At 38.0% G+C, this 15998-nt stretch overlaps 1 protein-coding gene across 13 annotated transcripts in view; it reads right to left on the bottom strand.

Annotated features, from left to right (window-relative positions):
• LOC102923317 (complement factor H-related protein 1-like) overlaps nt 1–15998 on the bottom strand; it is a 256566-nt gene that overhangs the window by 132267 nt on the left and 108301 nt on the right. For 12 of the 13 annotated variants that reach the window (XM_076547540.1, XM_076547550.1, XM_076547544.1 and 9 more), the window contains 3 exons: nt 14674–14847; nt 6492–6686; nt 5934–6110 (listed from right to left, as the gene is read on the bottom strand). The exons of the other annotated variant lie outside the window; for it this stretch is intronic. In XM_076547540.1, coding sequence (XP_076403655.1) covers nt 5934–6110; nt 6492–6686; nt 14674–14847 — 546 coding nt within the window. The remainder of the gene's footprint in view (nt 1–5933; nt 6111–6491; nt 6687–14673; nt 14848–15998) is intronic. 13 annotated transcript variants of the gene reach the window in all.

Consider the following 15998-nt stretch of genomic DNA (forward strand, 5'->3'; position numbering starts at 1 on the left):
GTGAGGAAATATTTGTGAAGAACACTAGCCTACAGAAGGCAAATAATAGCCACAATGTACTAAGTAGTCTCAAAATTCACTAGAAACAAAACAAACCATGAAGAAAAAATGGGCAACATTTTGAAGAACCATTTTCAGAAAGACATGTCGATGGCAGATGAGCAGAGGAGAGGATGTTCTTCAGCTTTGCTCCCTGAGACTTGAGATGCCACCACATATCTTATAGAATCAAGAGATGTAGAAGCTTGATTCCCAGAGGCTACATATGTGAACATGGAAGTTATAGTTGCAGAAAACTGACATACATCTACAAATGATCCAGCAAATCAATCCTGCAAAGATAGAAAAGCAAGTAAAGCCCTCTCCAGGCATAAAGACTACAGAAGCACAACAACGATCAGCAGAAAGACATTTTTAATTGTGCAATAGTGACATTTATATATCAGTGGTAACCAATAGCTATATAATTTGACCCAAGTCCTAATCAATATGCAGGAATTCACGCCTGGTACAACAAATCAAGCCAAGTACCCTAGAGTAGAACCTATTACTACCACCTCACTAGACCAGTACTATTTTTAACAGCATTGTAAATACTTGTCCCTGTATTCACAGGTATGTAGTCAGCAGCTGTTCCAGTTTTGACCTGGAAGTACTACCCCTAGTGAGGCTTTCTGTAACTGTTATGCCTACTTATGACCTGCCCCTGAGGCAGGCCAAGATGGGAGCCCTTAAGACCTGAGATCTGGATGTGTGGACTCTCTTGGTTCCTGGTGATACAGGATGCTGGATGGTAGATCAAGCAGAGTTCTCCAGAGAACCCAGCTGGACTGCATCTCACCTCTCCCAGATCCTGTAACCAACCTCTTTACTAGCTGTAAGTTACCTCCCAAAATAAACCTCCTTTTGAACTACGTGGAGTTGCCTTAATAAATCCTCCAATACAGATAGGTGCTGTTCCCATCCATCATCAAAGAAGGTTCTCTTTTTGCATCAAATGGAGATTAATTCAGAAATCCACAACAGGTCAAAATACAGAGAACAACTGAGTGTAGGTTGACCAATCCTAGTTAATTCATTTTCAAGAAAATCTATACACCCAAGGCTCCAAGTACATCATAGAAGAAGGAACAGAAAGATTGTGAAAGCCAGAGAATCAAGATGTCTGCTGTGATATAGTGTCTTTCTATATATGACAGATTAACTGTACCCACAAAAATCTCAGAAATAAGGTTGTTCAGCACAATACCAGTAGAAATGCCAATGCATGCAGAGAACTTCTCACAATCTCTACCCCTAGATGAAGAGCTATATGTAATTAAATTTTGCTGTGAAAGGAAAATCAATCTTCTCTTGGAGTAATCACACCCAATGAGTTATCCAATATCAAATGACCAGGCCTAAATATATGTAAATTCAAGTAGCACTAAATGGACTCATAGGGTGTGTGTAGGGGTAGTGTGTGTGTGTGTTTGAAAAATCACAGTTAAAAAGGAGAGGTCATGAATTTGTTAGGGAGGTAATAAGAGGAGTAGGTGGGAGGAGAAAGATGAGAAAATGGTGTAAATACAGTACTCATGTATGAAAGATGAATTTTCAATAAATTAACACACCTCTCAACTCTCACCAGAGAAGCTTCTATTTGCAGTTGAATTCATTTAACACTTCAGATAACCTACAAGTGATCAATATGCAGAAAATAAGGCTGAAAGAGTCAGACCTTTATGGGATATCTTTATCACATTCTCTCCTATAAAGTCTCAAGAACACTGCAGAGGAAAGGGCAAGAAGAGTAGATGAGCCAGAAAAGGTACATGACTATGAGGAAGCACAATTTTCCAGACAGCAAGGAAGATGCACCTATGAATTCTGAGTGGTTGTGAGAGAATGCACAAGGCCTGCACACGTGCAAGCTAGACCAGTTCCGGCATGGGGGTGGAGGTGGATGGGCACAGAATCCCATGCCTAGCAGCTGCTGGAAAAGGTAGAGTCAATTTTTGTGAGACCAAAATGAGCCATCTCAGAAATAGGACCAAAATGTTTTCACCCAAAAACTAAGGCCTAAGATTTCTCCTTCTAGGAATAGGCCAATAGTTACTGAAACAAATCAGTCCAGATTCCAGAAACCAGGAAATGTAAAAGTACAGAGTCACAAGGTAGTTATGAGGTAATAACTGCTGAACTATAGAATGTTCCAAGCCTGGTTTCGAGGGTAACTAACCACAGAAGTATCCCCACCTGAGGGCAGCCAATAAGAAATGGTGATGGGTAACTGCTCCCTTAGAAGTAAGATTAAGCCATGATTTCTAGAAAGCACCTAAAAGCGAGCCAATCAGAATTGTACCCATACTAGCACCCCTAAATGATGTAACCTTGTGATTTTTCCCTTTAAAAACTGAGCTTGCAGATAGGTGAACACTTCCTCCAGCCTCCACTGTGTTGGATGTATTGGATGAAGTCCCTGCCTAGGCTTGTATTGCTTTTGGATATCCAGAATTAAACCTTGCTTTTGTATTCTGGCATGCTCATCTTTAGTGGTCTCTCTGGGGGTCATGAACTGGGCACAACATTTTCTTTATGAGTCCACTCCTGGTAAATCAGCCACTCTCCAGTGTAACACCACACATGCAAGAATATAGAAACAGTACAACTTGTACTTCATAGGTTGTTAGAAGGAGGAGGAGGAGGGCTGGATAGATGACTCAGAGGTTAAGAGCAATGGTTGCTCTTCCAGAGGTCCTGATTTCAGTTCCCAGCAACCAAAAGTTGGCTCATAGCAATCTGGAATGGGATCTAATGTCCTCTTCTGGCATGCAGGCATACATGCAGATAGAGCACTCATAACAAACACACACAAAAAAAATAAATATGTCTTGAGGAGGAGGAGGAGGAGGAGGAGGAAAATAAAAGAGGACACAAAATTGAATTGGTAGTAGAAGGGAGACATACCAGAGAATAGTTGGGAATACATGAATATAATAACAGATATTTTATAAAATTTTGAAGAGCTATAAAAAGGAAATTCTCAAAAAAATTAAAATCGTTTAAAAATGTCCTACATAAGGAAAAATAATTCACAAATGTTTACTTGGGTCTCATTGAGTTTTAAAATACAGTTACTAATGTGAGACCAAAATGAGCCATCTTAGAAATAAGACCAAAATGCTTTTACCCAAAAACTAAGGCCTAAGATTTCTCCTTTTGGGAATAGGCCGTTAGTTACTGAAACCAGTCAGTTTGGATTCCAGAAACAAGAAAGTGTAGAAGTTTAGAGTCACAAGATAGTCAGGAGGTAATGCCTGCCAGACTATGGAATGTCCTTTCCCTGGTTTCCAGGGTAACTGACCACAGAAATGCCCCCTGAGGGCAGCCAATGAGAAATGGTGGCGGGCAACCACTCCCTTAGAAGTAATTTCTAGAAGTCCCTAGAAGCGAGCCAATCAGAATTGTATCCATGCTAGCACCACTAAATGATGTAACCTTTTGACTTTTCCCTTTAAAAACTGAGCTTGCAGACAGGTGGGCACTTCCTCCAGCCTCCACTGTGTTGGATGTATTGGACAAAGTCCCTGCCTAGGCTTGTATTGCTTTTGGATATCCAGAAATAAACCTTGCTTTTGCATTCTGGCATGCTCCTCTTTGGTGGTCTCTCTGGGGGCTACAATCTGGGCACAACAGTTGTTTTAAGATCTTTTTGAGTTACTTGGAGAAAGAAAGCTAAAGCAATTTACATAGATAGGACTTAAAAAAATAAAAAGACAGAAATATGAAAAAGAAGTATGTACATATGGATCAGCACAATTAACAAATATGAACAAAACCAGCATGACGGAAAGGCTATCAATAAGAACTTGTGAGACCAAAATGAGCCATCTTAGAAATAAGACCAAAATGCTTTCACCCTAAAACTAAGGCCCAAGATTTCTCCTTTTAGGAATTGGCCATGAGTTACTGAAACCAGTCAGTCCAGATTCCAGAAACAAGAAAGTGTAAAAGTACAGAGTCACAAGGTAGTTATGAGGTAATGACTGCCAGAGTATGGAATGTCCTCTGCCTGGTGATAGATTCACAACACGCCCTGATGGTTGGGCATGTCTGGCAGACCTAGACACTTCTGCTTAGCCAGTTCCAGGTCAAAATAACCATTTCCGGGACATGGTGTCTTGCATGACAAGGAACCCCTGGCTTTGCATGGTTGCGTAAAAGCACACAACGCAACTATGTGATCTATGCACATTCGTGGAGTAGCCACATGGACCTGTGTATGCCTGCGGAACCCAGCCTTTATAAACTGGTGCCATATTCCTGGCTTCCTTCTTCTCCATGCACGCATCTCTTTAACAGGCCCGAGCACCCTGTCCTTTTCCCTTATCTTAATAAAACACTTGTTTAGATTCTGTCCTGTTTCATGACATTTCCTCGCAGGGTAAGAGCGCAGTCAAAAAACTAACACCTGGTTTCCAGAGTAACTGACCACAGAAATGTCCCCACCTGAGGGTAGCCAATGAGAAATCATGGTGGGCAACCACCCCCTTAGAAGTAAGATTAAGCCATGATTTCTAGAAAGGCCCTAGTAGTGACCCAATCAGAATTGTACCCATACTAGCACCCCTAAGTGATGTAACCTTGTGGCTTTTGCCTTTGAAAACTGAGCTTGCAGACAGGCAGGCACTTCCTCCAGCCTCCACTGCCTTGGATGTATTGGACAAAGTCCCTGTCTAGGCTTGTATTGCTTTTGGATATTCTTTTGGATATTCCAAATTAAACCTTGCTTTTGCATTCTGGCATGCTCGTCATTGGTGGTCTCTCTCGGGGTCATGATCTGGGCACAAGAAACTTAGCACAAATTTTAAGCAGGTCAGTAATATTAATCATATAGAAATTTAAATCACTGATTTCAAAAACAGATTAAAAATTTTAAATATACATTACATTCATAAATAAGAAGACAGTATGATTATGTGACTATTTCAAAATTGTTCTGAAAATTCAAGATATTGTCATTCAAATCTTATCAAGGTTATTTAAAAGTTGGCAATCTGAAGTAAACAAAGAATACATATAACTCAGACTGATTTTTAGAGTTCTTTAATATTACAGTAAACTAATTACAAATGTGTGAATTAAAAATGCATTTGAAAAATTAAATTTATTGTCTGCAAATTGACTTAGGATAATATTTTTAAAACCCAAATGATAATGAAAGGAATTTTTAAATATTTATTTATATGTTATGTCTACAGTGTTCTGCCTGCATGCATGCCTACACACCAGAAGAGGGCACCAGATCTCATTACAGGTGGTTGTAAGGCACCATGTGGTTGCTGGAAATTGAACTCAGGACTTATGGAAGAACATCCAGTGCTCTTTACCTCTGAGCTATCTCTCCAGCCCAAGGAAAGGAATTTTAATCAGCACTATTATGTTGTAATATTTTATAGACATTTATTCTGAAAATAAAGTGTGGCATCACACAGTCATTTTCAAGAACACAGAACAAGAAGTAATCATCAATACAAACATTACTACAGAGATTGGGAAAAAACATGAAAACCAGACACACAATGTCCTAGAATTCCCTTTCCAGTTACACATCACAAAGGATTCAGAGACAATTAGCAGAGCTTTAAAATGGCATATTACTACTTGAATATATGAATGATGGGTGTAGCTATTATCATATTTATTTAATTTTAAACTATATTTTATAATTGTTTTGAGTGAAATAACAAAGTGATTTCAAAGTTTATAGTACTCTAAAGTTTAGTCAATATTTTGTTGTAATGTCTACTAGGTGTGTTTACTTTTCTATATAATTACCAAGAATCCTCAGTATTCACTTACACACACTTGAAAAGAAGTATTTTGCCACAGGTAATATAGATGGGATGGGGAGTCAAGAGCATCTTGTGATCTCGGAGCTGGTTACTTACTGACACGGATGCATTTGAGTTGAGGTGACCAGCCGTTCTCTGTACATGTAACTGTGTCTTGACCATTTGGAAGACTGTAGCCAGGGTAACACTTGACTTTTGCAGACTCGCCCTGACTATATGGTATTTGCCTGTATGGAGATTCCCCATTCTCCACTTTATGGAAAACACATTGCCCTAGGACAATAAATATGCCATAAATGTTAAATTTAAAAAAAAAAACATTCATTTATTTTTTTAAAAAACTAAAGTTTATCTTTACAATAGTTAAATGAATATTTGTGGCATTCAAAAACAAAACCTAATGCTTTAAAAAGTAGCATTTAATTTTAGTTTTTATAAATAAAATATGGAAGCAATAAAGGCTTCTCATAGTCCCTATTTTCTGTGTTCATTTCATGAAGAGCTGCTCACAAAAGACAGAAACTAGTCTTTTTTGCTCACAAACTCTTCTGTTTCTTATTTTGTCATGAGAGACATAAATATAATTATGTATGTGATCTTCTCTTTCCACACTTCCGTAGAATTAAACGTGATCTAATGCAGACATTGACTTACTGACGCACGGAACTGCAGGCCTCCACCCTCGTGCAGTGCAGTGAATGAAGCCCCAGTATCTCCTGGAAGCGGTCACAAATCCACTGTTGCAGAGGTAGTGGAACCGCTTTCCTACAGGTACTGGGAAGTAGGGTCTGTATCTCTCTTCATTATGTAGACGTCCATTTTTGATTTGTGGAAAATCACAAGGTTTCACTTGCAATAAAAAAAATCAAACAGATAGAAAAACACTTCTATCAGAGATAAACCACTTGATCAGGAAATTATGTTCTATTAATTACAATAACGTGTCTAGAGAGTGTCTGGAGAAGGAGACAAATAGGATTCAGACTGCTGAGGTATGTGAAGAAGTCTTTCCTCATGAAATCAAGTTATACCTGACAGGTCACCAGAAAAGTGGGTCAGGGATATTTGTTAATATCCAATATGATAACTGCTTTATAATTTGAATCAGAATTGAAATATAATGTGATTACATAACAGTGAACAATTTTTGTAACTTCATATTGAAATGCTATATTGTTCATTGTATTAATAAGTTTATATGAAATGTTTCATTAAATTTTCCCTCTTCATGTTCTTATTTATAATTAATAAATATTTTAATATCAGAATAGGATTAATTTTTCTATGAAACATAATTCTAGTTCAGAGACCCTCATAAAGTATGTTAAAAGAATTCCAGTACATGCCCAAATAAACAAATCTCATGCCTTCCTTACTCATGCACACAAACATTTGTTACATGATTTATAAATTTAAATTCTTCTATCTAAAAGATCAATTTGTAGACTCTCTCCTAATCAAGATTCATGGTCATCATCCCCTGTATTGTTCTTCTATAAAATTTGATAATTTTACTTTTCATAAGAAATCAAGAAATTAAAATAGTTAGAATCCATCCCTGGTGCATGAGTGGGCTCTTTGGAGCCCACTACCATCATGGGATACCTCATCCAGGCTTGAGGCAGGCGGAGGGGCTTGGCCTTGCCTCTACTGAATGTACCTCCTCATGGGAGGCCTTGCCTTTTTGTAGGGGGGGAATGGAGGTGGGTTCAGAGGGGGAGGCTGGAGGAGCAGGAGGAGGGAAGAGGGGGATCTTTGGTGTGTAAAATGAATGAAAAAATTTTCTTAATTAAAAAAAATTAAATTAGCACACTGAGAATTCTTTTTAAAGGGTAACAAAAGGAGACATGGTTTAAAGTAGGGATATTATAGCCTTATAGACACATTCTTCTGCCTCTTAGCTGATCTTCCTTCTCATGTGGACACAGATGAATTTTTCTTGTCTCTTTTATAGGTGATTCCTCAAAACAAACCTAATATTCCTTAAAGTGCATGATCGGCAGAGGTGGTCAGTACTTAAAGCAGCCCCATTTGAATCTTACACGTTTCCAGATGTAGGTCTTGGCCAATCAGCAGTGATGGTTGGTCCGTCACAGTCTTGATTCAGGTTACTCACAACATTGATTAATATATTTACTAATTTTCAAAAAGCTTTAAATAAGTAACAGCATAGTTAAATTTTTGACCTATTCCAGGATCTTCTAATTATTACCTGTAAGTTTCATCCTACTACAGATTCAATATGGCACAAAAGATCAATTTGTAGACTCTCTCCTAATCAAGATTCATGGTCATCATCCCCTGTATTGTTTCAGTTGTGAATTTATACATATTTTCCCCAAAATAGCAAATCATTTGATGAAAGAAATGAGTAATTGAACAGGCCTGCCTGAGAAGAGAGTACTACACACTTTAAGTACAAAAGGTATTTAATGAAATTAGTCATCTTTATCTTATTCAGGAAAACACTAGAAATTCTGATGTGCAAAACCTCATATTCCGATATAATCATGCCACAGATGGTCCAGATATCTTTGGGCAGACCTATAATGTAGAAACTCCACTACACAGACTCCACACATGTAATTGTAAACTTATTCAAAAGCCTATGGCAGGGGTTTCATAAGATCTAGGGGGGGATTAATTCTGTTAGTAAGATAAATTGACATAACATTGAACTATCTTCTAAATATATATGTTCATATTTTAGATAATCAAAATTGTCAGCATTAATCAGAGATGCCCCTCTTTTCCAGTAAGCTATGATGAATGTAGAGATTTGTTAATGCCCAAGGCAATGGGAGTAGTAAGAGTGTGCTCATCATTAAACAAGACATTTACACCATCCCTCAAAAGTTCAAGGAACATGTGGATGAAAGGGCACAAAGATTCTAAGAGCTGAAATATAGTAATCATGGCTGTGAAATATCTCCTGGCCTATTCAGAGCCATTACAATCACAAACTATCAACATCTACAGATGTCTGCACTGAGCCTATCAAGAATGGGCCATCCACATCCAGGCATGAATGGAGTAAACTCTCAGGGAACCATGGTGCTCATCTCTGAACTATTTCATCTAACTGATTCAGAAAAAAAAAATGGGAGTCAGCGATTTCAGGTATATACCCACAAGTGACTAAACTAGGTTCCATAGACAGTACCCCAATCCAAGTGCTGCACATGTGCCCTTTGTTAAACTACATGTACCATTCATCAAAACTCAAATTTGAGAATCTGGGAGAAAGACAGGCAAGTATGAAGTGTTATTGGTAGAGATGGGGTGTGAGAAAACATTATGGAGAGAGACTATCCAGGATGTTTTATATACATGTAAAAATTGTCAAATAATTAAATTTTAAAAATTATAAAAAATCATTTTCCCTTATAATTCCCATAAAGTAATAATATTTCTTACTGAATATAGCTTTTCTTTCCTATTATGATTTGGACCTCATACATTTCCTCAAATCTCACTTTAATGGAAACTTGGTTTCTCATTGCTGGAGCTATTGGGAGAGGGGGTAAAGTTCAGAAGTTGCTAGCTTGGTTGAAATGAGTCAGATCATTGGGGCTCTGCATTTGAAGGGGTAGTGGGACCTTGGCCATTCTTTTATAGCTATGTTTCCTGGTGGGAAGGAGGCAAGCAGCTTTGCTTTAGCTCTCACTCCTTCACATAATGCTCCGCCTCTCACAGGCTTAAAGTGATGAGACTAGTTGACCGTGAAATCAAGTCACCAAAACTAAAGAAATCCTTCTTCTAAGTTATTTCTTCAGTAATACTAACACAGAGACAGAATGGGGACTAAAAGGAGATCCCTGACCACTCTTTTGTCACTATATATATATATTTGGCTTAAGGGATACCAGGCTTCACTATGATATACATTTATCATGAGCATCTAAACAGGATTAAAGTAATATGGATATAGATAGGCAAAAACCTGAAAAGTATGAAAGAAGTATATCAGAAATAAAATATTCTTGATTCAAATGATGCTGTGTGTGTGTTAAGAAGCCACTGAAGTCCTCCAAAGCAACTCCCTCCAACAAAAATAACATAATTTCCCTCTTCATGTGTGAGCTGGACTCAGAACATAAAGAACTGCCATGCCAGAAACAATTGTGTGTGAGTAGATCACAGACAGATTCTGGGCCCCCACTGTCTCTCTGATAACTAACTAGAGCAAATGAGCTGTCATCAGGCAATCTACATAGAGGCTTATATGATAAGGAACTGAGAGCTCTTGTCAAAGCCTTGTGAGTGTGACATGTTGAACACAGAGCCTAAAGCTCAACAAAGGCTCCTGATGACTGACAGCCATGGCAGTCTCTGAGAACACCAAATCGACTAGACCATTAAAGAAAGTCCTCTCACCATGTAATAATCAAAGCATTAAACAGAGAACAAACAAAGAATATTAAAAGCTACAAGAGAAAAAGACCAAGTAATACAAAGAGGCAGACCAATTAGAAATACTTCTGACTTAGCAATGAAGACTCTATAAGGCAGAAGATCTTGGATATATGTGCTACAGGCTCTAAGAAACCACAGATGCCAGTCCAGATTACTATTCCCAGCAAATACTTTCAATTACCATAGATGAAGAAAATAAGATATTCTGTGATCAAACCGAATGCAAACAATTCTATCTAGAAATTCAGCCCTATAGAAGGTGCTAGAAAAACTCCCACCGAAGAGATTAATTATACCCATGAAAACACAGAAAATAAATAATCTCACACCAGTAAAACCTAAAGAATGGAAAAATGCACACACACACACACACACACACACACGAACAAATTATCACCAACAATTACATAAAATAACAGGAGTAAAAAATCATTGGTCACTGATATCTCACAGTATCAATGGACTCAATTCCCCAATAAAAAGACACAGACTAAGAGAATAGACCCCAAACCAGAATCCATTCCTTTGCTGCATACAAAAAGGACACCTTAACATCAAGGATCGAGGGTTGGAAAAAGATAATCCAGGCAAATCGACCTAAGAAACAAGCTGGTGTAGCCATTTTAATGTCTCACAACATAGGCTTCAATCCAAAATTAATCAAAAGAGATGGAGAAGGACACTACATACTCTCAATGGAAAAATCCACAAAAATATACCTTCTTCTCAGCACCTCATGGAACTTTCTCCAAAATTGACTACATACTCAGAAACAAAGCAAGTTTCAATAGAGAAAAGAAAATTCCAGTAACTCCCTGCATCCTTTCATAGATTGAAGCTGTATATAACAACACCAGAAACAACAGAAAGCTTTCAAGCTTGTGGAAACTGAAACAACTCTCCATTGAATGGTTGCTGGGCCAAGGAAGAAATAAAGACAAAAATTAAAGACAACATAGAAATCCATGAAAATGAATACACAACATACCCAAACTTATGGGATACACACAATGAAATCAACATAAAGGGGAAGGCACATTGCACTAACTGCTTACATAAAAAAAATAGGAAGATCTCATACTGGCAACTTAACAGCACACCTGAAAGCTCTAGAACAAAAAGAAGTAATCATACTCAAGAGGAGTAAACAGCAAAAAATAATCAAAACTGGGGTTGAAATTTAAAAAATAGAAACAAAGAGGACATTACAAAGAATGAATAAAAAAATGAATCATTGAGAAAATCAACAATATAGAAGAATCCTTATCCAAACTAACTAAAAAGCAGAGAGACAATATCCAAATTAAAAAAATCAGAAATGAAAAAGGGAATATAACAACAGACACCAAGAAAATCCATAGAATTACACAGACACATTTTTAAAAGCCCAAACTCTATAAAATTGGAAAATATAAAAGAAATGAATAATTTTCACAATAGGTACCACTTACTAAAGTTAAATCAAGATCAAATAAACAGTTTTAAAAGCTCAGGGCCAGGTGGTTTTAGCCCAGAATTCTACTAGACTTTCAAAGATTTAAGACCAGTACTCCTCAAATTATTCCACAAAATAGAAACAAAACAAACATTGCTTGATTCATTTTTTGAGGCTACAGTCATCCTGATAGCTAAAACACATGAAGACTGAATGAAGAAAGGGAATTACAGACCAAGTTCCCTTATGAACACAGATGCAAAAATACTGGATAAAATACTTTCAGACAGGATCCAAGAACATATCAAATTCATCCTGTATGATCAAGTAGGCTTCATCCCAGAGATGCAGGGATGGTTCAACATACTAAAATCAGGAAATGTAATCCACCATATAAATAAACTGAAAAGAAAACATGGCCATCTTACTAGATGCTGAAATAGCTTATGACAAAGTCAAACACCCTTCATGATAAAAGGGACATTATTAAGCACAATAAAGGCAATATACTGCAAGCCTATAGTCAAAATCAAAATAAATAGAAACACAAAGCATTTCCACAGAAATCAGGAACAAGACAAAGTTGTCCACTCTCTCTATATCTATTAAATATTTTACTTGAAGGTTTAGCTAGAGCAATAAGACAAATGAAGGAGATCAAGGGGATACAAATTGGACAGGAAAAATTCCAAATATTTTTATTTGTAGACCATGTGAAAGTATAAATAAGTAGCCCCAAATTCCACCAGGGAACTCCTACAGCATATAAACATTTTCAGCAAAGTGGCTGAATAAAAGATAACTAGCCAGTTAGTGGTGGCACACACCTTTAATCCCAGCACTCGGGAGGCAGAGCCAGGTGGATCTCTGTGAGTTCAAGGCCAGCTTGGGCTACCATGTGAGTTCCAGGAAAGGTGCAAAGCTATTCAGAGAAACCCTGTCTTGAAAAAAAAATCTCAGTAGCCCTCCTATATAAAAACGACAAATAGACTGAGAAAGAAATCATGGAAACAACTCCTTTCAAAATAGCCTCAAATAAAATAAAATTAAATATCTTAGAGTAATACTAAACAAGCCAGTAAAAGACATATATGATAAAAAAAACTTCAAGTCTTTGAGGAAAGTAATTGAAGAAGACAGCAGAAGATGAAAAGACCTTATATGCCGATGGATTGGTAACATAGTAAAAATGGCCATCTTACCACAGCAAGCTACATATTCAATGCAATCCCTATTAAAATTACAACACAATTCTTTACAGACCTAAAAAGGACAAATCCAAACTTCATATGGAAAAAAAAACCCAGGAAGGCTACAACAATCCTGAAAAATACATGACTACTGGATATCTCACCATCCCTGGTTTCAAGTTATACTACAGAGCTATAGTAATAAAAAACACATGGTATTGATATATTGATGTATTGATATAAAAACAGACATAGTGATCAATGGAATCAAGTCAAATACCCAGACATAAATCCATACACCTTTGGATGCCTGATTTTTGAAAGAGAAACTAGAATGTGGAGGAGGAGGGAAGATAGGGTAGAGGGAGAGAACTGGGGAGAGAAAGCTGGAATTAAGGGGTATTTGAGGGATGATATGGGAACCTAGGATAGTGGAAACTTTCTAAAACATATTAATGTGATCCTAATGAGGTCTCCTCATAATGGGGGATGCAGAGTCTCAACTGGCCATCTCTTGTCACCAAACAAGGCTTCCAGTATTGGAAATAGGTTGCATTAAGTTGAGTTGTTGACCAAGACAATCTCATAGAAATCCCCAAATAAACCAGACTGTTGCTACAAAATGAGTTGTTCTTACAAACTGACAGTGGGGCCCCAGGACAGAGCAGAACATCCACACAACTCATTGAACATGGAGAAGTTGATCTGGTGCCTACATAGAGCCTTCACCCCCAGATTCTAGTGCCTTTGGTGCTGGAAGGTACTTGGCAGGCTATCAAAAATGTAAACACTGCCTCAGTCCTAAATCCTTTGACCTACAATCTTTCTTGATTGTCTAATATACTAAGGCAATAGTGGCACAGAACTTGTGAGAGCAGGCAACCAATGTCTGATTTGACCTAAGGCACTCTCCACGAGAAGGAACCCACACCGAACCAAGAACTAGAGACTAGATAAACCACAGATTTAGGATAAAAACTGAATACTACCAGTAATCAATCAATCAATCAATAATTAAATAAATTGATTCCTAATGATATTCTGCTATACTTATAGACCAGTACCTTATTCAGTCATTATCAGAGAGGCTATTTCTGTCAGCAAAGGAGAACAGATGCAGAGACTTACAGCCAGACATTAGGTGAAGAGTCTAAATTGGAGATCTCCATCAAATCCTTCTTTAAAGAGCCCAGGGAACCTCACAGAAGAGGAAGACACCAGGAGAACAAGGCCCTTTCCACCAACTAAGCAAGGTGCATGTAAGGTCACAGAGCAAGCACGGTGCCTACACAGGTCTACACCAGGTCCTCTGTGAATGTATTACAGCTTTTAGCTTTGCATTTTTATGGGGCTCCTGACTGTGACAAGTTGGTCTTTGACTCTTTTGCCTGCTCTTGGGACTCTTTTCCTCCTTTTGGGTTCCAACTTTGAGATGATAGTTTTTACTTCATCTTAATTATAATTTATTGTGTTATGTTTGGTTGTTATCTCTTAGAAGACATTTCTTTTCTCATGAGAGTGGAAAGGGAGTGGATCTGGGGGTGAGGGGAGTTGGGAAGGAACTGTGGGGAGCAGTGGGAGAAGAGACTATAGTTAGAATATGTTGTGTGAGAAAAGAATCTATTTTCAAAAGGAAAATTATTATTACTTAAAATATTACTTACTTTTAAAAGCAAAGTGTTTCTAAAACTTGTATGCAAACAAAAAGTCAAATATTTGCTACTTATCTCCATTTGTCCATGTTTAAAAGTATAATTTCAGGATTATGAGGATTAAAGGTGTGAATAAAGCTTACAGCCACATCTTGGAGCAGGAATCCAGCCAGTACTTGTACACTTTACGACTGTTTTCTGGGTTGCAGGATAGAAGCCCTCTTTACATCCATATGTGATTTCATAATCAGCTCTGTGTTTGATCCTCTGAGGTGAGTAGAAACCATTTGGAATATAAGGAGGTTTGCATGTCATTTCTGAAAAGAAACATAAAAATAATGAGGGCTATTTTAATTCTCATTAAATTTAAGAATATGAACATTAGCCCACACAATTCCTCCCCAGTTACTTGTCAGTAGGGAAAACTCCCCACAGGCAGGCTGACCTACCAAAACCCCCAATCAGACCCTACAATCTATAAGACCCATGTCCTACCCCAATACCCATCTGCCTGTGACCCCAGTAACTTCCTGATACAAAGAATCCACCAGCTCCCATTGGACCAAGAGGTGAATGACTTCTCTCCCTCCCAGAGAGTCCTGCCTCTGGGACCCAGGCCCTTGGACACAGCCAGTCCCTGGGAATCAACATCCAACTCTACCCAGTTACTTGCCAGCAGACAAAACTCCTCAAAGTCATACTGTCCCACCAAACCCCACATTGGACCCTGCAATCTATAAGACCCAAGCCCTATCCCAATACCCATCTGTCTGTGACTCCCGTAACTTCCTGAGGCAAGGAATCTGCCATCTCTCATTGGACCAATAGTGGTTTCCTGACACAGAATCCACCAGCTCTGACTGGACCAAGAGTCCTGATAATACCAACAGTGACTCCTTGAGTCATAGAATCAGCTAGCTTGGATTGGGCTAAGTGCAGCTCCCTGAGATTCAGAATCTGCCAGCTCCAGGTAGACCAAGAGCTACGATTGGACCCAAAGGAGCCCCCTGAGACACACACACAACAAGCACAGAGTTGACCAACAGCAGCTTGCTCAGACACATGCACCTTTTGCGCCTTTTAGAGGAAGAGATGGGCAGATGTCAATGCGAAAATACATACAACAACATAAAGAGCAATATGGCATCAGCAGAACCCTGCCCTCATCCAACAGTAAGACCCTACCATCACAATGTAGATTAAGCAGAAGAAAGTGACCTTAAAAATAGCTTCATAAAGATGCTACAGGCCTTTAAAGAAAAAATGAAAAATTTCCTTAAAGAAATTGAGGAAAAGACAAACAAAAAATTGGAAGAAATCAATAAATCCCTTAAAGAAAGCCAAGAAAACCATGAAAAAGCAATTAAACATGTGAAGGAAACAGTTCAAGATCTGAAAATTGAAATAGAAAACAATGAAGAAGACAAAAACAAGAGGAATACTGGAAATAGAAAATCTGAGTAAATGA

This window comes from Peromyscus maniculatus, chromosome 11, assembly GCF_049852395.1.
Source record: "Peromyscus maniculatus bairdii isolate BWxNUB_F1_BW_parent chromosome 11, HU_Pman_BW_mat_3.1, whole genome shotgun sequence".
Taxonomy (NCBI): domain Eukaryota; kingdom Metazoa; phylum Chordata; class Mammalia; order Rodentia; family Cricetidae; genus Peromyscus; species Peromyscus maniculatus.